We start from the raw sequence: 22,543 nt of genomic DNA on the forward strand, positions 1-22,543 counted from the left end.
TCTTGACATTCTCTCAATCGGCTTCATGAGGTAATCACTCGGAATGGTTTTCCAACAGTCTTGAAGGAGTTCCCAGAGGTGCTGAGCACTCGTTGGCTGCTTTGCCTTCACTCTGCGGTCCAACTCATCCCAAACTTTTTCAGACTGACTGACCTTCATTTCTTAAAGTAATGATGGACTGTTTTTTCTTTACTTAGTTGAGTAGTTCTTGGCATAATATGGATTAGAACAGTACTCAAATAGGGCCATTCACTGGATACCAACTCTACCTCTTCACAACACAACTGATGGTCTCAAACACATTAAGAGGTCAAGAAATTAACTCGTGACAAGGCACAGCTGTAAACTGAAAGCCATTTCAGGTGACTACCTCGTAAAGCTGAATGAGAAAATGCCAAGATGTGCAAACTAAGCTGTCATCTAAGCAAAAGGTGCCTACTTTGAAGAATCTAAAATATAAAACATATTCTGGTTTGAGTAACACTTTTTTGTTTACCAAATAATTCCATATATATTTCTTCATAATGTCAGTCATCGACTTTATTATTAATCTACAATTCAGAAAATTTTAAAATAAGGAAAAACCACTGAATTAGAGGTGTTTCCAAACTTTTGACTGGTATTGTATGAAAGTAAGATGAAAAAGAAACCATTCTATTGCCTTATTCTGCAAGACTAAAACAAAATAAAACTATCAAAACTCACCTTTTCAGTGATAACATCCAAACAGATCACCTGTGTAACAGAAAGACCGCAAAAGGAAGCATGATCAACTTCTAACTGTTGGAGTGGAAAATCCCATTCTACACATGCAAAATGTGTCCTTCACCGCACACAAATAACACGCTACGGTAAAAAATAGACCACAACTCACTTTATAGCTCAGAAATTCATACAAGACCAGCTACCATCGTAACATATTCTGTAAGAAACATATTCTATACCTAACTTTCAGCTTTCACTTTAAAAAATAAAATCACAGATTTATAACTAAATTTTTATATGGCGCAGTGATTTTAAGTTATTACTTTTGCTGAGGTCGTGACCTTGACCCTGAGGCTTTCCAGTTAGATCAAATACACATGATCATATTCGTTTTGAGTATGCGGAAAATGGAGTTACAACGGTGATGAAATATTTTGCATGATGTTTTATTACAGTTATGATTATTCTGTGAGCGCACCAATCCTTATGTGGATAAAGTTACAACTTAAAATACAATTAGTGATGACTGTAGACTTTGCAGTGGACGACAACCTTTTTAAGGGAATGCGATGTAGTCAACCATTTATCATGTCCCAGATCAAGCTGCCATTTTTCCACAAATTTGCAGAATTTTTGCCAAATTCTGAATATTCACATCCAAGATTTAATTTTATCTGTATTATTTCTTTCATCATTTTATTTCAAATTAAAACCAACATCACCATTCAAAACCGGATAGTTTATTGAGTGTGAGTATATTTAGTGGGGTACCCCCACAGTACCCAGTTTCTGAGACGGACCCAAATATCAATGGGGATACCAAGGTGGAATTTCAAAGAAGTCAACTGGGACAAATTTCAAATATTAAATAAGATGTGAAGAACTGGTTAGGGAGGATATTACTAGGGCCGTGCTCACAGCTCGCGATACTCGATCATGCACGATTTTCGGGGGTACGATATGATATCATTTACTCACTTGAAAATCGAAAATCCCATATGACATATTTCATGCATATCTCCTGGTTCTGTAGCAGGTTGTCATCAATTTTCACTTGATTTAAAGCATGTTTCATGCCAGAAATCGACGGAAATTCATGCTTGCAACCTGTTCCAACCAAAAACATTTTTATTTACAAATGGCGCTTCCAGTTACTCAGGGCATGCGCACTAGAAATTAGGCCAGGCCTGGATGCATTCCTAGTCGGTTCGTTTCACAGTATCATGATTTTGTATTTTAGTAGAATGCTTTTAAAGCATCCCAGTGTGTCCTTGACCCTTCTCTGGAATCTGGAATTGTATTTGGCATCTTTTAACATTCAAATAGTTAAAATAAATAGATTATAAATAGATTGGCTGGTGTATTATAAGCCAGCCAATCAGAATCAGTGTCTTAAGGCAGCAGCATGCTGTAATGGCTGTTTGTTGTCTAATTAGTATCCGATATCTGTCATTTGTGCCTTTTATTGTTCGACTTTTGTTATTGAAACAAAACAAATGATGAAGTAGATAACATCTTTAGACATTTTGGTGACCCAAATCTGAAGTTTGCTTGGACAATATCAACTGGAAGTGGCTCAATCGGTATGTTGTTATCAGTAGGTTGTTAAGTTTCAATGCGCTCTGCTACAGACATTGCAAGCCGCTAATTACATCCCCCATGTCTCCATGGCCTCGTCTCGAGACTCGTTGATTGAATTTGGTGCCAAACATATTCGCGCCCTCTGCTTACAATACATTAAAGACATCGTTTAACTCGATATATTGCGATATATATGGTACGATATCGTGAGCAACTGATGGCAAACGAGCACAGCCGTAGATATTACTGGTGTAGATGAGTTTAATAATAAGTTGGTGACAGCAATCATACAAACAGCAGAGGAAACAATTCCAAAGGCATTAGGAGGCAGAGAGAATGGGATGAAAATTGTAGAAAAGCTGTCAAAAGAAGAAATGGAGCTTTGACAATGAAAGAAACTTCATTAGAAACATTAATTCAGTATAAAAGGGCACAAGCAATAGTTCAAAGAACTATTAGAATAACAAAACGTACATATTGGAGACGCAGTAGCATAGGCAGGGAAACACAGCTGTCAGATGTCTGGGGAACAATCAGACAAATGAGTGGTATAAGAAGGAGGTATGAAATACAAATGTTAAACCAAAATAATAAAATAGCAGTTACAAACAGACAAAGCAGAGCTATTGGCACAAACATTTGTTAAAATTCATAGCTTAGAGAATCTGTCAAATACAGCTAGACAATCTAGGGATAATACACTGGCATTAAATCCAGGTGTTGAGGTGAGGAAAACTACATTAGGACGATGATGGTCTAGATTTACCCTTCAGTCTATTTGAGTTAAATAGAGCAATCATGAAGGTAAAGCAAACTTCCCCAGGGAAAGATGGTATTAGCTATAGCATGCTGGAACATCTGGATGATAATTCACGTGATGTAGTTTTGAGACTATTTAACATGGTTTGGGAAACAGGAATAATTCCAACACCCTGGAAGCAGTCTACTGTATCATTTAGTGATGTCATGCGCAAAAGCATCGGAGTGAATCAGAAGAGCCAACTCCCATCAAGTGAGAGCCGGCTCCCCACTTTTTTTTTTTTTTCCTTTCGCTGCCCAGCTCTCACTCTCAGTGGCTCAGCTCTGCTCACGGCAGAACTTTGTTTTGATTGGCAGCATGGCGGCCTTGTGGCCAATCACATGTGAGGATATAGGATCATACCATTATGTGAAAACAGAGAGGGGGACAGACGTGACAGTCAGGTGGAACGTCTGTCTGTCCCCATCAGTGAGTGAGACAGTAGACAGCAGTGAGGAGGACAGCGCGAGTGCGTCACAAAAACACGTAAATATAACTGACACCCGTAAACGAAGCAGCATCTGGCTGCAGTTTAAAGATATTGGGAATAGCAGAGCAGAGTGCCTTCACTGTAAAATGAAAATAACAGTAAGAGCAGGTTCCACCACAAACATGCACAGACACATCAGAACTGTCCATCCCACAGTGCAGTTGGAGAAGAGAGGACAAGCTGGCTCAACGTCTACTGACCCTGGTGTGTCTGGTCCCAAACCAACAACTGCTGCAGCAGCTACTAGTAGTGCAAGTATAATAATCCCTCCTACTGCAACTCAAAGCAAAATAAGTCAGTTTATACCAAAGCAGATGACCCCAGCCAAACAGCACAGTATTGATGAGGAGTTGGCTAAAATGATTGCCACTGATTTCCAGCCCTTTTCCATTGTGGAGAACAAAGGTTTGAAACGTTTTGTCAAAGCCTTAAATCCCATGTACACTCTACCCAGTAGAAAAACACTGTCCCTAACAATGATCCCAAAACTATGACACAGAACGTGCATTATGGCAAGACAGGGTGAAAAAAGCTCCATCAGTTTGCCTGACAACTGACTGCTGGACCTCTAGAACCACCTGCTCTTTCATGTCCGTCACTTGCCACTTATTGAAAATTACAAGATGACATCTTGCCTGCTGGACTGCTTTGAGTTCACTGACTGACACACACTGCAGAAAACTTGGTAGAGGAGCTATTAAGAGTGGTAAATGAGTGGCAAGTACAGGACAAAGTGGTGTGCTGTGTGAGTGATAATGTTGCAAACATCACCAAAGCCATAAAAAATCTGAAGTGGACCCACCACCCATGTCTGGCGCATACATTAAACCTGATGATAAGAGATTCCCTGAAGGTGGTGAAAACAACCGTGGGCAAGGTAAAGGCTATTGTGGAGTTTTTCCACAGAAGCACAGGAGCTGCAGAGAGGCTGAAGTCCACACAGCGCCAGATGGAGTTGCCCGATCTGAGGCCCAAACAAGAGTGTGCTACCAGGTGGAACTCAACATTTTATATGTTGAAACGCATTCTTGAAACAAAAGATGCCATCATCTCCAGATGCCAGGTTTTCTTCTGAGTTAGATGTCGGTCCTGGGATCAAGATGCTGACCTCTTCTGCTCCTTGGACCTGCCTGATCCATCCTGGTGCCCTGTGTCTGGTTGGAGTCTCATCGCATTGCTCCTGTGGAGGGCGGCCCCATGTGGACAGTTGGGGGTCGCGCCTGGAGGACGCTCTGGACTCTTGCAGTGGTGCTTTTGTGGCTGGGGACTGCAGTTGACTTGCTGACTTTGGGACTGCGGTTGTCGTGAACGGTTTTGCGCTCGGGTTTCCGTTGATGGGGGGGGTTTATAGCATCAACAAAGCTGACTTTATGGTAGGACTGTTAACATTATAGTCATGTTGTCTGTTGTTGCCCAAATGAGGATGGGTTCCCTTTTGAGTCTGGTTCCTCTCGAGGTTTCTTCATGTCATCTGAGGGAGTTTTTCCTTGCCACCGCAGCCACAAGCATGCTCATTGGGGATAGATTAGGGATAAAATTAGCTCATATTTTAAGTTGTTCAAATTCTGTAAAGCTGCTTTGTGGCAATGTTTATTGTTAAAAGTGCTATACAAATAAACTTGACTTGATCTCCACCCTTTTTTTGGAGATCACTCCAAAGATCACTTTCATTGGGCGCATGCGCACGCTGCGACCGGCAGGGAAAGTTTGGCTGAAAGCTTTGTGATGTTTTTTATCGTGTTTTATTGTTTGTCTGTGTCGGGATAACAACAGCCTAAGTGATAGTAACTGTTTTAGCGCTCCCCACTCAAGCGATATGGATCTTTTACGCGTCACGTCGCTTATTTTGTTATCCCTCCTGTTATACCTGGAGTTCAACTCTGCCTTCCCGGCCAGGTGGCAATACAGCAGGTGTGAGCTGCTGCAACTGAACTTGGTGAGACCAGCTGGCGTGTTGGACATCACGCTCCAGATCCCTGATCTCATACGAAGAACTCCAGAAAATGTTTATGAAAAATCAAGGGGGAACGGGAGAAGAAAAAGGGGGAAGCGCGGTGGAGTTCGGCTGCGCCTGAGGAAGGTGCAGTCCAATCGGCTCCCTCTACCCTCAATCATCATGGGGAACGTCCAATCTATAAGGAATAAACTGGATGAACTACAGGGAAATGCTCGCTTCCTAAAGGATTATAAAGATTGCTGCGTTCTGGCGTTTACGGAGACGTGGTTAACCGAGCGTGACCAGGACGCGGACTTGATGATTACCGGATTTGGAGCACCGCATCGCTTAGATAGGAACAGTGCGGTGACAAACAAAACTCAAGGTGGAGGGGTGTGTCTCTACTTCAACCAAAGGTACTGTACAGCTGTAACCGTGAGAGAGCGGATTTGCTTACCCGACGTGGAACTTTTATCAGTGTCATTGCGCCCGTTTTATCTGCCCCGTGAATTCACCCAGATTTTTATTACTGTTTTGTATATTCACCCTGCAGCACACGCCCCCTCCGCTTGTAAAACTGTGTATGACGTTGTTCAAAGGCTTCAATCAATATCCCCCGAATCCCCGTCCTTTATATTGGGCGATTTTAACCATGTCTCTCTTAAGAAGACTATTCCGAACTTTCATCAATATGTAACCTGTCCCACCAGAAGGGAAAAGACTCTTGACCAATGCTACGGGTCAGTGAAGGAGGCATACAAGTCCGTCCCACTTGCCTCTCTGGGTCGCGGAGACCACAAGCTTGTGTATCTCATGCCGACGTATAGAACTGTCCTTAAGAGGGAAAAGGTCCACACAAAGGAAATTAAAGACTGGAATGAACAGTCGGTGCAGCGCCTAAAAGCGTGCTATGACTGTACTGATTGGGATATGTTTATTGAAGCATGTGAAGATCTGGATGAACTTGCGGATGTAACGTGCTCTTATATATCTTTTTGCAGAGACATGATTATTCCCTGTAAAAAAGTGAAAATATATTCAAATAATAAGCCATGGGTGACAAAATCAGTGAAAGCCCGTATACAGGCTAAAAAATATGCTTTCAAATATGGGACTGCTTTGGAACTGCACACAGCCACCAAGGACTTGAAAATTGAAATCTTGAGAGCTAAAAGCAATTACAAAACAATGGTGGAAAATAAAATGGTTGCTAACAATTTGGGTTCAGCCTGGTCAAGCATGAAATCCATTGCAGGTATTAGCAACCCAAAGAATGTAAACACTGTTATTCTAGAAGATTTTGACTCTGAAGCTGATCTTGCCAATGGCCTTAATACATTTTTTTGTCGTTTTGATACTTATGATTTTAGTAAAGAACAACAGGAACTTTTCCATAATTTATCGGATCAGGATCATCATTATGAAATAAATAAGGGCTCAGTTGAAAAGGCCCTACGTTTTACCAACCCAAACAAAAGCTGTGGTCCTGACAATATCTGTGGTAGGGTGCTTAGGCTATGTTCTAACGAATTGTGTACAGTTTTTAATTACATTTTTAATAAGTCCTTAAAAAATCGACATGTCCCTAAATGTTGGAAAGATGCAATAATTGTTCCTGTTCCCAAGATTAGGTGTCCCAAAGCCCAAAACGATTTTAGGCCAATTGCTTTGACCTCACTGGTAATGAAAGCGTTTGAAAAATTGGTAAGAAATGTTATTTTAATGAATATCCAGTCTGATCTTGACCCATTTCAGTTTGCATATAGGCCCTACAGAGGCGTTGAGGATGCAACTGTATCCCTGATGAATTTGATTTTAAAGCATTTAGAAGGCAAGGGAGCACACGCCCAACTATTATTTATTGATTTCTCCTCTGCCTTCAATACTATTCAGCCCCATGTTTTAATCGAAAGACTTCTGGAGCAATTCCAACTGAGCAGGAACCTTTTGGGCTGGGTGCTGCACTTTTTAATTAACAGGACACAAAGAGTGCGGGTCAATGGAGTGCTATCTGACCAGATTTCTACCTCCACGGGCTCGCCTCAAGGCTGTGTTCTGTCCCCCCTATTGTTTATCCTGTACACTAATATGTGTCGCAGTAGTCGGGAGGACCGATATATTCTGAAATATGCAGACGACTCAGTTATTGTCAGTCTGTTAAAGGACAAGGACACGGGTCATGGTCCAATTGTTCAGGAGTTTGTAGATTGGTGCGATCAGTCTTTTCTACAACTGAACATCTCTAAAACAAAAAACATGTATGTGGACTTTAGGAGACACACCACTGATAAAGAACCAATTACCATAAAAGGTCAGGTAGTGGAATGTGTAGACAATTATAAATATCTTGGGACCACAATTGATAGTAAATTCACCTTTGTGGCACATTGTGAATCTGGTTATAAAAAGGCGAACCAGCGCCTACATTGCCTAAGAAAGTTGTCATCCTTTAACATAGATAAAAAGCTGCTATCCATGTTTTACAGATGTTTTATTGAGTCAATTCTGTCTTTTAGCCTTGTGTCATGGTTCAGTAACCTACCCCTCAAAAACAGAAATTCCCTGAATCAGATTGTGAAGTGGGCTGGTAAGTTAATTGGAGAACCACAGCTCAACATGGAGTCTCTCTACAGTAGGCAGTTGCAGAGACTAGCGGGGTCTATCTTAAACGATACATCCCACCCACTATATGGTGAATTTCAGCCTCTCCCCTCAGGTCGTAGGTTCCTAATGCCAGCCTGCAAAACTAAGAGGTATAGATGCAGTTTTATCCCCTCTGCTATTAACACATTGAATAGCACATGAGTCCAATATTTTAAGGTTTTCCCCCTGTGATTTTTATACATATTTATATATTTATTGTTTATTTGTCCTTCTTCATATCTTTGCTTGGAGCACTTGTCTGTTTGTCACGTTTGTGCTTTTGTTGTTCTTGTTTTGTTTTGTTATTGTCCGCTGTCACTGTCCAGTACTGGGCTGTTGGTATAAGTTTGCTGTGGGTCAGTATTTTGTTGTCTGTGTAAGCTTTTGCTACTTTTGCCTGCAACCAAATCTACCTTTGAGTACAAATAAAGTTACCTTACCTTACCCTGGCCCTCATCAACGCACCTGTTGATACGTTCAGTGAAGAGGAATGGGAGCTGGTGAAAGAGGTCTGCACCGTCCTGCAACCATTTGAGGAGGTGACTGTGGAGATAAGTGCAGACAGGTACCTTGGACAATTGTTTTTTCTCTACTACTATTCAGTCACTATTATACATTGCAGAAATAACGCATACGGTATGATTGACAAAACTAAACTGGAAAAAGCAATATGCCGCATAATTTTTCTCATCTCATTATCTCTAGCCGCTTTATCCTTCTACAGGGTCGCAGGCAAGCTGGAGCCTATCCCAGCTGACTACGGGCGAAAGGCGGGGTACACCCTGGACAAGTCGCCAGGTCATCACAGGGCTGACACATAGACACAGACAACCATTCACACTCACACCTACGGTCAATTTAGAGTCACCAGTTAACCTAACCTGCATGTCTTTGGACTGTGGGGGAAACCGGAGCACCCAGAGGAAACCCACGCGGACATGGGGAGAACATGCAAACTCCACACAGAAAGGACCTCGCCAGCCACGGGGCTCGAACCCGGACCTTCTTGCTGTGAGGCGACAGCGCTAACCACTACACCACCGTGCCACCCCGCATAATTTTTAAAAAGCCTAATTTTAAAAGTTGCTGTTTTCTCTCCTTCAGCTATGTCACAGCCTCCAAAATGCTCCTGCTTTGCAAAGGTCTTCAGCGGGTGACAGCCCAACACCAACTGACAGTAACCGTGCAGAAAGTAAAGGAATTGGTTGCAGCTCTTTGTTCAGCCATGGACCGAAAATTTCTGCGTATGGAGTTCAACACTGTCCTCTCAGAAACCACATTACTGGATCCTAGGTTTAAAAAGCTTGCATTCAGTGACAACAGAGCTGTTGACGAGGCACTTCAGAGAATAACTGCCGCAGCAGCAAAATGCACCCCCAGCAGCCAGCCAGCTCCACCATTAGAGGGTCAAGTGGAGGAGGAGCCACAAACTTCTGCTGTGTGGAAGCTCTTTGATGAAAGAGGTACAGGACATGCTGCAAGGAGAAATACTACAGCTGATGTTATAATGGAGATGTGCTGTTATCTTGAGGATGTTATCTTAAGTTAGGAAATGAGATGAGAGGAGAAATTTTTATTTTTTAATTTTGATCAAAAACACTTCCACTGTTGAGGTATTTATAGATTTATTTTTAGAATGTACTTACACACACACACACACACACACACTTTTCCCCTTCTGTTTTTTCAGTTTATCCTTGGGCATTTTTTTTAAAAAGATATTTTTGGGGCTTTTTTCACCTTGATTGGATAGGACAGTGTAGAGACAGGAAATGAGCGAGAGAGACGGGGCGGGATCAGGAAATGACCTCAGGTCGGAATTGAACCCAGGTCCCCAGATTTATAGCATGGCGCCTTAGCCACCTGAGCCACAACCCCCCCCATCCTTGGGCATTTTTTGACCATTTTATTTTTACTGCTTGCCCATTTTGTAGTTTATTAGATTATTATGGTTTCAGAATGGGATCAGAAATTTAAACATAATGTAAGTAAACTATGTGCAAATATTACAACAAATTCAATATAAAATATTTTTTAATTACAATTACAGAGAATGGATGGATGGATGGATGGATGGTCAGATCAATTAATCACTTCATAATCCTGTTCATGAGAGAGAGAGAAAGGTGTGTTCATTGTTCATTTAAACTATCACTGGTAAGATTGTTCAAGTCTATACGCCCTGTAGGAAATACACGCACAGTTTCAAATCTCTTCACACTGAATAGCAATTTGCTAACATAGCCAGGCCCCTACTGACACATTACAAAAAAGTAAAGTCACGCCCACTCTCTTTGCCTCACAGAACACACACAGAACCAGGAAGTTCATTTCAGAGAAAACGAAACTCAGCAGAAAGTTCAGAGTCTTTCTCTCTCTCAATACAGGAAAACGGCAGAGGCTGGTATTTCAGTCGATCATTTTTCTGTGGATCAGTTCAGCTGTCCAGTGTGTCTGGATCTCCTGAAGGATCCTGTAGCTATTCCCTGTGGACACAGTTTCTGTAAGGTGTGTATTAATGGCTGCTGGGATCAGGAGGCTGTGAAAGGCGTCTACAGCTGCCTCTAGTGCAGAGAGACTTTGACTCCAAGGCCTGTTCTATGCAGGAACAACATGCTGGCTGAAGTGGTGGAGAAACTTGAAGCCTGTGCAGAGCTCCAAGAGAAGATCTGCTCTGAACATGACAAACTGATTGAGATCTTCTGTCGTACTGATCAAAGCTTCATCTGTTATTTGTGTACGACGGATGAACATAAAGGTCATGATACAGTTTCAACTAAAACAGAAAGAAATGAAAAACAGGTGAGAACTGGACATCATTCTTCTTTTCCAAGTCATTTTATACAAATTCTATTTCTAATCTAATTTCTATTCAGTGGATTTAATTGGTTCTCTGACTGTCATTCTCTGTGAAGTAAATTATTTCCAAACAGTAATTTGTAAAGAAATGTTAAAGAGCTCAGACCATAGTTTGTTTTTATGTGTTTTTATGGTAAAAACAAGCCAAGCCAAGAAAAAACATGCTCACTCATTGAGAACAATTTTCCCCAAGGGGACAATAAAGCTTCTATTCAAATCTATTCAAACCAGTCAGTCTGCTTTAAACAGCCAACACCCAACAACCTTCTTCCAGCATTTTACAGCTAAAGTGCTCACGTGACTGTGTTAAAGCTCTGTAACTGGAGATCATATTTCATAACATTTAATGATCTGCAGGTAAAAAAAAATCTTTATCTTTCTGAATGTGAGTGGATTTGTGGTCCATTTCTGAAAACTTCTTTGGGATGAATGATCCCAATTCTGGAAAGTTCAAATCTCTGCAGAGATTTTGGTCAAAACTCAGCGTTAATGTCAACATTGACTAGATTGATGAAGTTCAATCCCGATGTTCACTGATGGTTCCTTTAATCCGGTGGAATTGGGTGTGGTTTTGAATGTACACACAGCACCTTAAAGAAGTAAACCTGACTATGACTCTGGATTTTAGTGCTGATCAAATAAAAAATTCCCATGAATCCAGATGTGCACTGTGCATGTCTCCCACCTCTAAACTCACTGAGAAATAAAAGAGAACAGTGATGACGTGCACTGCTCTCAGATCAGTCTTCTTCTTCTGTCAGGTTTTATGGCAGTTTACAAGCAAAGTGTATTACTGCCATCTACTGGACTGAGGTGCAATCAAATGGATGTCATTTCAAAGAAAAATTGAATAAAAAGGAAAAACAACACAAAACAACAAACTAAATCCTATTTGCTAATTTTGTTTCTTTGATAAATGTTATCATAGCACAAGTGATGTTTTCTGATCTTGGCTCACCTAATAAGGTGTCTAAAGAAAAGGCTTTCTTGACTGCATTCACTTCCCTCTTCAGTTTTTCTCTTTATCTGTAGAATTTTAAGCACCTTAAAAGAACATGATCTACATCCTCTCTCACTCCATAAAGTTCACATTTTCCAGATGGATGTTTGTTTACAACGTATAAGCTGTTATTTAATCCAGTATGGCCTATTCTCAGTCTTGTAAACCAAACCTCCTCCTGTCTGTTTCGGTAACTCGGTTTGCTACTTGAGAGATCTTTTTGTATATTATACAAGTGTCTACCTTTCTTCTCCTTATCCCATTCAGCTTGCCATATGTTAACTTTATGTTTAATGAGTACCTTAAAGTGCATATAACAGGTAAATTCAGGAGCAAGATCAATGTAATTCTCCTATTTTAAATTAAACTTTGGTCAAATATCTGTAACATTTCTGGAATTTTTTTTTTTTAACTTGCGCAATACCAGAAAAATTCATTTGAAATCAAGCCATTTGAGGTGAATTGGTCCGCCTCTGAAAAAACTTGGCATTTGAATTTCCCGGCAAACATTGATTTTCGTGACGTCATCTGTGGGACACCTCCCTCTGAATCCTACATCAGCGCTGGTTTGTTTATGAGCAAACGACCTGGTGGTTTTCTGCAAATTTCTTCAACGTTATCGCGTAATTATTAAAATGGTTAACAGATGTATCGTAGGAGGGTGTATCAACACCAATCATGATGGGATTAGTACTCATCATTTTCCAAAAGACCGGACAATGAGAGAGAAATGGGAACGCTTGGTCTACACAGGCTGTGCACTGAAACCGCACAAGCCCTCGCAGCCTGCCGGCGCTTCTGCAGGTGACGTCACAATTCTGGCTCCAGACTCCCTTGGGATTTTTCCAGACGTGTTTTGTTATTTTATTTTTTTCTGCTGTAGACAGATGGCCTTGTGCAAAATTACGCTTCTGGATGAGTGTGTAAAGGGACATACTTTCATATAAAAAAAAAAAACGAAATTGGTCCAGAATATGCACTTTAACTTCTGATCTACTGAGTGGAATACTTAACTGAACCTCCTCTTCTTTGGTTGCCTCTCTTGCCAGCTTGTCTGCTTCCTCATTGCCACTGACTCCTTTATGGGCTGGAACCCATACAAACTGGATTGATATTCCCTGTTGACTAATTGCAAATAAGATATTATTAATTTCATTCAATAAGTCCTGTCGGCATGACGATTCTCCAATTTGAACGGATGTGAGAGATGACCTAGAATCAGAGCAAATAACTGCTTTAGGGGACCTAGTTTCTTCTATCCACTGTAATGCAATAATAATGGCTATTATTTCAGCTGCAAATATAGACAGATGATCTGATGTTCTCTTTTTAATAGAGATTTTGTAATCAGGGATTTAAACTGCAATACCTGTTTTACCCTCTGAATCTTTAGATGCATTTATATAAACCTGTGTTGTATTATAGTACCTACTTCTTAAATATTGCTCTACGTTCTGATCCACTCCTCCAGATTTAGCTATCTCTTTGGTTTCCATGATCACCGTAGGGGAGCAAAACAACCAAGGTGGAGTTGTTACCAGGGGCACAGTCTTACTACAAATGATATCATCTATTCCCAACTGATTTGCTAATTTGTTACCATCCCATCCAAAGCTACAAATCTGGGATCTACCATACTCCCAACACTCATTGAGAACTTTTTTAGTAGGGTGTGATGCCTCATGTCCATTTAAATCAATCCAGTAAGCCATACTCAACTTAAGATGTCTGAGGCTTAAGGGCATTTCTCCTGATTCTACTTGCAACGCTGGTATGGAAGAAGTTCTAAATGCACCACAACATGTCCTGAGACTTTTAGCCTGCATTCTATTGAGTTCATTAAGCAATGTCTTAGATGCTGAAAGATACACAATCCAGCCATAATCTAAAACTGATCTTATCAATGCAATATAAATTCTTTTAAGGGACATCCCTGAGGCTCCCCAGATAACTTGCAACGCTGGTATAAAATGCCCTTTTTGCATTTCTCAATTATTTTCTGAATATGTTCCTTCAATGTTAACTCAACATCAAACCAAACTCCCAAGTACCTAACAATATTAACTTGCTCAAAGGACTGGTTACACAACTTTAGCTCTAGTGTGGGACTTACTCTTTTCTTTGAAAAACAAATAAATTGAGTCTTTTCTACAGACAAATGAAAACCCCACTCACATGCCCATTTTTCTACCTTGTTGATAGCTAATTGCATTTTAGTTCTAATATCAATATTTCGTCCTTTTATCCACAAAGCTTCATCATCAGCATATAATGCTCTATTGATTCTAATGTCATCTATTTTATTAAAAACATCATTAATCATAATGTTGAACAGTACTGGACTGCATACACTACCTTGAGATGTTCCATTTTCTATTGAATCGATGTTAGAGAAGTTAACCCCAACTCTTACTTCTATTGTTCTGTCCTTTAGGAAGTCTCTAATCCAGTTAAACATCTTACCACCAATAGCCATCCTATTCAGCTTAATTAACAACCCCTCCTTCCATAGCATATCATGCGCTTTCTCTCTATCAAAGAATGTTGCTAAAACTGATTCATTCTTGACTTGTGCTTTCCTTATTTCATTTTCTAAACATACAATAGGGTCCATTGTAGTACGTCCACTACGGAAGCCGCTCTGGTGTGGGGAGACAAGACCTCTTTTTTTTTTTTCAATTTCATATACTGGCCTTCTAATGATCATTCTTTCCATAATCTTACATAAATTAGATGTTAATGCTATTGGCCTATAACTTTTTAACTTCAGTTTTATCCTTCCCTGGTTTTACAATCAGAACCACTACAGAATGTTTCCAACACAGACAATCTACCTTGCTCCCAAATCTTATTAAAAAGACTTAAAATTACAGATTTAGCCACGTCATTGACTTCATTAATCATTTTATAACATATCTTTCCCTGGTGAAGTGTTCCTAACCCCATTTAACGCTCTCCTAAGCTCAAATAATGTAAAAACCTTATCAAGTACACTCTCACTTATTACCTGCTTTACCAGTAATCCTCTATTCTCATCTATTACTTTAACTCTGTTTTTTAGTTCTGTGAGCTATGAACCTTAACAAAACTTTTCGCAAGCATCTCTGCTTTCTCTTGATTATTACTGCCTCCACATAATTGTTTTTAATCACAGGTAAGGAAAACTCCCTTCTAATGCCTCCCATCTTTTTAATCACGCCCCAAATATCATCCACTTTGACTTCTGCCCTATTTTAGAACAGAAATCACGCCAATATTTCCTTTTAGCTTCTCTTATAATTCTTTTAACCTTTGAATGTGATTTTTTTTTTTTTTGTATTCCATTAAATTGGTATAGGAATGGTTTGATTGAACAATTTTGAAAGCTTTATTTCTAGCTTTAATTGCTTCCTTACAATCATCTGACCACCAAGGTACCATTCTCTTTTTCCTCATCCCAGAAGATTTGCCAAGAACCTCTTCTGCTGACTCACATAATATATTTGTAATAATTGAGTTAAACTCATCAACATCATTACTCATATCTGACATTATTCCCATCAGCCTACCGCTTGCCTTCATGCTATATAACCCCCAATTTGCTTCTCTCATTTTCCATCTCGGAAACCAGTTCTCTTCAAGGCACACATTTTGATTTCTAATACTTAACCAAATAATATAGCGATCACTACCAAGAGAATTTTCATTAACCTCCCACTCACTTACCCCTACTATCTGATCAGATACTATTGTAAGATCTATTGCTGATTCTGTTCCATGAGATGCATCAAAGCTAGTGTTCCTTCCATCATTTAAACAAACCAACTTGTAATCATCCATAAACTCCTCAATAGTGCTCCCATTTTCATCCACCTTAGTACCTCCCCACAGAGTGTTATATGCATTAAAATCTCCACACAATACTAACTTTCCATTTATCCCCTCACACATACCATCTAACATCTCTCTCAAGATTCTTTTACCAGGGTTATAAATGTTGATAATTAGGGCCCGAGCACCACTCGGTGTGAGACCCTGTTGTTTCTCGAAGGATTTTTTATTATTATTATTATTCTGCCGTGTTTCGCCTTATTTGAGGCATTTCCCATGCACGAAAACTCATGAAATTTGATACACACATCAGTCATTGTCCTCGCTCCTCAGCCACAGACTTTTGGCCCCGGGCATGGCCCAGGGACTTCATAGCGCCCCTTTTTCCATTTCCCATTGAAATGAATGGGTAGAACTTTGGAATGATGATGTAATCATCAAATACACATTGTTTTGTGTATATGCTTTTATCTGTGTTGTACTATGAAAGCTAAGTGGAACCGGAGTCAAATTCCTCGTGTGTGTTCACATACCTGGCAATAAAAGTGTTTCTGATTCTGATAAGGCCATTTGGAGTGAAATTACACATGGTCATTTCTAACGTACTCCTCCTAGACGGTTCATCAAATTCATGTCAAACTTGGCAAACATGATGACAATATATTGCTGAAGTTGAATTGCTAAGGGATTTTTGATATGTTGTAATATGTTGAAATATTATAACATATGCCAAGATATTGCTGAATGTTGAACTTGATATCTTGTGATTCTGATACTCTTTAGCCTTTATGGGCCTGTCTGGTATAGCGCCACCAACTGGCCAAGGAAAGAATAGGGTTTTGAATATGTGTGTTTTGACACATGATGAATTTTAACATGCTCCTCCGAGACGGTTCATGAGATTCATGTGAAATTTGTTATTCGTGATGCCAAGATGTCGCTTATATTAAATAGTGAGGGGATTTTTGATATCTTGTAATATGTTGAAATGGCCTTATGATTTTAATATCTTGCCACATAAACAGGAAACATGTCAGAAAGCCACAGTGCATTGACTGTATGGTCGGACACTTCTTACTTCAATAGCTATTATGATAACCTGACGCCCAATGGGCTTGCCTGTTATAGCGCCACCACCTGGCCAAGCAGGAAATGTGCCAGAAATTGGCAATGCCTTCACTGATTGATCTGACACTTTACAAAATCTTGTGTATTATGATTGTGATGATATTCACATGTGTAATTCAGATGTATAGCACAGTGCCACCATCTGGCCAAGCAGGAAATGGGGAAAAAATGTTCAATTCTGGATTGATCTGAAACTTTACAAAATTTTGGATATCATGAGTCTGATGATATAACATGTACAATTCTGTGCACATTCATATGCATACACTCATACACTCACAATTATGCACTCACATGCACACAACATCTATGAGCACACTCTCTCACACACACTCTCTCTCTCTCTCTCTCTCTCTCTCTCTCTCTCCCCCTCTGACACACACACACACACACACACACACACACACACACACACACACAATAATAGTGGAGCTCAAGCGGAGCACCATACCAAAGAAAAGATGGTAAACCCATCAAGTCGATTTTTTGTGGTTTGTACGTGTACCACCAGTCATACACACCGCCTAGTGGTCAGTGTTAGTAATTACCAGTCATACACACCACCTAGTGGCCAGTGTTAGTAATTACCAGTCATACACACCGCCTTGTGGCCAGTGCTAGCCAGTAAAGAAATAAAACAAAAGAGACTGGCTAGGATATAAGAAAATTCTTCAACCCAGAAACAGATGGGAGCCCAGCTTTTAGGCAGTACCTAAATCTATATATTAGTGACCTGCCATCATTGTGCATTTTGTTGCGGACATATGGAATCTCTGCATGTACACACACACACACACTGCAGACACAGGAAAGCTAAGATGACTTAAGATTACAGTGTGAGACAGAGATAAGGAGGCGACACATGTATAGTTTTGTACATTTAAATGTACATTTTCACACCACAGAAACACACACACACACACACACACACACACACACACACACACACAATTTATTTATTTATATATATAATATATATACACACACTTACAGTCTTTGTGTGACTATCTCTCATCCGTCAAGCAGTCATGGCATTTGCAAGATGCACATCACCTTTGAACATTTGATGAATATATGACATGTGACTGTTTTGTTGGGTGGCGGGATGTCCTGGGTTGTGGAAACACACGTGCAAGGGCCCTTCAAGGCCGCTAGCAGCTTTAATTTTAACCTTAGTTTTACTGACCCAAATCTCAACCAGAACTGCTTCAACCTCTTTATCTATTGTGGCAGCAGGGGTGTGGTCAAGCGCCGGTCTGTGACCGGAGGGTGGAGTCAGGGAAGGTACGTGGCAGAATCACTGCACCTGATGTCAATTAACCTGTGTTTGTGTGTCTTCCCCAGTGACTGCACCCTATATAAGGAGAGAGCAGAGGAAGGGAGCTCTCTCCCCAACCAGACAAATGATGTGCGTGTCTGTGGTACTGGGAGATTGTGAAGGCTGAAAAGCTGAAAATAGAGTTTTGAAAACTCAGTTCTGGCCTGCTGTACTTCTGTACTCCACCCACCCACTCAAAGTCTTACAAAGTAGTGGTGCTGAAACCTGGGACTGGAGCACAGAGGAGAACAGCCCCATGGAGTCCTCCCCCTTCGCAGACCTGATCCACGCCCTCGCCACAGCCCAACAGAGCCAGCACCAGGTGCTGGTCACCCTCCGAAAGGAGCAATCGCAAAGGTTTGAGGCCCTGATGCTGGCGTAACAAGAAGGTCGTCAGGCATTCCGGCACCTCCTCGCATCGGCGAGGTCCACCACCTCCACCGCCGCGGGCCCTCCCCACCTCACTCTAATGAAGATGGGCCCACACAACAACCCCGAGGCCTTCCTAGTGCTCTTCAAGCAAGCAGCAGAGGCCTGGGGCTGGTCGGTGGAACAGCGCATTGCACGCCTCCTCCCCCTGCTAACGGGCGAGGCGCAGCTGGCCGCGCTACAGCTCCCTGCTGACAGCAGGCTGGTCTATGCGGGCCTGCGCTGGGCCATCCTCCAGCATGTGGATAAGACACTAGCCTGAATAATGGCCTGGTTCTGTTGGCCAGGGATTCGTGGCGATGTCCGTAGGTGGTGTACGGCGTGCCGTGAATGCCAGTTAGTAAATCCAGTGGCCATTCCAAAAGCGCCTTTGCGCCCTCTACCATTAATCGAGACCCTGTTCGAAAGAATTGGGATGGATCTCGTTGGGCCATTAGATCGGTCAACACGAGGGTATCGCTTTATTTTAGTTCTGGTGGACTATGCAACACGATACCCGGAAGCAGTGCCTCTTTGCAATATCTCAGCACATAGTATTGCGGAAGCACTCTTCCACGTCATCTCCCGCGTCGGAATCCCCAAAGAGATTCTGACTGATCAAGGCACTTCATTTATGTCACGCACACTGCGCGAACTGTATGGGTTATTGGGAATTAAGCCGATCCGCACCAGCGTTTATCACCCACAAACGGACAGTTTAGTCGAACGATTCAATCGCACCCTAAAGAATATAATTAAAAAGTTTGTACGCGAGGAGGCACGCAATTGGGATAAATGGCTCGAACCCCTGTTATTTGCAGTGCGAGAGGTCCCACAAGCCTCCACAGGGTTCTCCCCATTTGAATTATTATATGGGTGTAAGCCATGCGGCATCCTAGATGTACTGTGGGAAAATTGGGAGGAGGGACCTTCACCGAGCAAAAATGAAATCCAATACGTAATTGACCTGCACGCAAAACTCCACATACACACCTAACCCAGGAGAATTTACGGCAGGCCCAAGAACGGCAAATCCGCCTGTATGACGGGTACGTGCCTTAGGGAGTTCACACCGGGAGATAAAGTACTCATACTGTTGCCCACGTCAAACTCCAAATTGATCGGCAAGTGGCAAGGACCCTTTGAGGTCACACGGCGAGTTGGGGACGTTGACTATGAGGTGAGGCAAATGGACAACGGTGGGGCGCTACAGATTTACCACCTCAATCTGCTCAAACTCTGGAACGAGGAGGTCCCCGTGGCGTTGGTGTCGTTGGTTCTGGGGGAGGCGGAGCTGGGGCCGGAGGTTCAAAAGGGAACATTGACATCACTTACCTCTCCGGTCCCCTGTGGAGACCACCTCTCCCTGACCCAACTCATGGAGGTTGCCCAGTTGCAGATCGAATTTTCGGATGTGTTCTCGCCCCTGCCCGGCCGCACCCGCCTCATAGAACACCACATTGAGACGCCCCTGGGGGTGGTAGTGCGCAGCCGCCCTTACAGGCTACCTGAACACAAGAAGAAGGTGGTTCGGGAAGAACTCAAGGCCATGCTCGAAATGGGCATCGTCGAGGAGTCCCACAGTGACTGGAGCAGCCCGGTGGCCTTGATTCCCAAGGCCGATGGGTCGGTCCGGTTCTGTATGGACTATAGGAAAGTCAACGCGGTGTCTAAATTCGATGCGTACCCAATGCCTTGTATTGACGAGTTGCTGGATCAACTAGGCACGGCTCGCTTTCATTCGACACTGGATTTGACAAAGGGTTATTGGCAGATCCCCTTGACTCCACTATCCCGAGAAAAAATGGCCTTTTCCACACCGTTTGGCTTACACCAATTTGTCACCCTTCCTTTTGGGCTGTTTGGGGCGCCCGCTATGTTCCAGCGGCTTATGGACAGGGTCCTCCACCCCCACGCCACCTATGCGGCTGCATACTTAGACGATATCATAATCTATAGTAATGACTGGCCGCAGCATCTGCAACACCTGATGGCCGTCCTTGGGTTGCTGAGGTGAGTGGGTCTCACAGCCAACCCGAAGAAGTGTGCGATTGGGCGGGTGGAAGTACGGTATCTGGGCTTCCACTTGGGCAATGGGCAGGTGTGTCCCCAAATTAATAAGACGGCAGCGATTGCTGCCTGCCTGAGGCCCAAGACCAAAAAGGGGTGAGACAGTTCCTGGGGCTGGCTGGCTACTATCGTAGGTTTATACCTAATTATTCGGACATCACCAGCCCGCTGACTGATCTCACTAAAAAGGGGGCACCAGATCCGGTCTAGTGGACGGAGCAATGCCAGCAGGCTTTCTCTGAGGTGAAGGCTGCACTGTGTGGGGGGCCACTGTTACACTCCCCTGACTTTTCTCTCCCCTTTGTTGCAGACGGATGTGTCGGGCTGGGGGCTGTTCTGTCCCAGGAGGTGGATGGGGAGGATCGCCCAGTGCTGTACATCAGCAGGAAGCTGTCGGTGAGTGAGGGGTGCGACAGCACGATAGAGAAGGAGTGCCTAGCCATCAAGTGGGCGGTCCTCGCCCTCTGCTACTACCTGCTGGGACACCCTTTCACCCTCTGTTCGGACCACGCGCCCCTTCATTGGCTCCACCACATGAAGGATGCCAATGCGCGGATCACCTGTTGGTATCTGGCACTCCAGCCCTTTAACTTCAAGGTGATCCACAGGCCAGGGGCGCAGATGGTCGTGGCGGACTTCCTCTCCCGTCAAAGGGGGGGGGGGGGAGTCGGCTGCAGGCCGAACAGCTCCCCTGCTTGAGCCGGGCGGTGGGGGTATGTGGCAGCGGGGGCGTGGTCAAGCGGCGGTCTGTGACCGGAGGGTGGAGTCAGGGAAGGTAAGTTGCAGAATCACTGCACCTTATGTCAATTAACCTGTGTTTGTGTGTCTTCCCCAGTGACCGCGCCCTACATAAGGAGAGAGAGAGCAGAGGAAGGGAGCTCTCTCCCCAACCAGACAAATGATGTGCGTGCGTGTCTGTGGTACTGGGAGATTGTGAAGGCTGAAAAGCTGAAAATAGAGTTTTGAAAACTCAGTTCTGGCCTGCTGTACTTCTGTGCTCCACCCACCCACTCAAAGTCTTCCATCTATATTTAAAGCTCTGTAATTAATCCCCTGCTGAATAAATGTGGCCACTCCACCTCCTGCAGTATCCCTGTCTTTACACACTGCTATTTATCCATATATTATTAAATCAAGTGATGGTTTTAACCAGGTTTCCTGGATACAGATAATGTTTGGTTTAACAACTTGTTCCTCAATAAAGTGTTTTAGTTCCTGACCATTAGCAATTAAGCTCCTGGCATTCCACTGTAGAATAAATAGTCATTATTAACTGCCACATGGTGCTTGACTATCAGATACCCCTAATATCATATTGTGAATGGAATCAACTGACAATTCATGAATCTCTGGATACTTTTCCGCTGCTTTTTAAATTATTTTAATTCTATCAATTCTACTTGCTACTTGGGCTGAGCAATTAACCACTTCCACCATAAAAGCAATTAAATTTTTCTTCTCCACAATTAAAGTCTCTTCAGTTACTTTACAGCATTTCAGAGTCGTTTGAGTTTGACTCAGCGGTAAAACTACAGGAGTCATACTTCCTTTAACCCTTGATTTTGCTTGGTTTTCTTGTCAACCTTTTTAATAGCTTCGGCATAAGTAACGCTCTCTTTCACCTTAACACTTTACACTTGAATTGCTCTTTTATACATCTCGCACCCTTTATAGGCCGCACTGTGTTCACCTCCACAGTTACAGCACTTGATTTTTGTTCCTTCCTCACATTTACCATATTCATGTTCGCCTCCACATCTAGCACACCTAGGTTTTGACTTGCACACAGAAGAAAT

The 22,543-nt window shown here is 42.4% G+C and overlaps 1 protein-coding gene across 1 annotated transcript in view; it reads left to right on the forward strand.

The window, feature by feature from the left end:
- Positions 1 to 10,465: 10,465 nt before the first annotated feature.
- LOC132901259 (tripartite motif-containing protein 16-like) overlaps positions 10,466 to 22,543 on the forward strand; it is a 103,177-nt gene continuing 91,099 nt past the window's right edge. Inside the window, exon 1 of the mRNA XM_060943579.1 lies at positions 10,466 to 10,956. Coding sequence (XP_060799562.1) covers positions 10,768 to 10,956 — 189 coding nt within the window. The 5' untranslated portion in view covers positions 10,466 to 10,767. The remainder of the gene's footprint in view (positions 10,957 to 22,543) is intronic.

The sequence above is a fragment of the Neoarius graeffei genome, chromosome 17 (genome assembly GCF_027579695.1).
Source record: "Neoarius graeffei isolate fNeoGra1 chromosome 17, fNeoGra1.pri, whole genome shotgun sequence".
Lineage (NCBI taxonomy): Eukaryota > Metazoa > Chordata > Actinopteri > Siluriformes > Ariidae > Neoarius > Neoarius graeffei.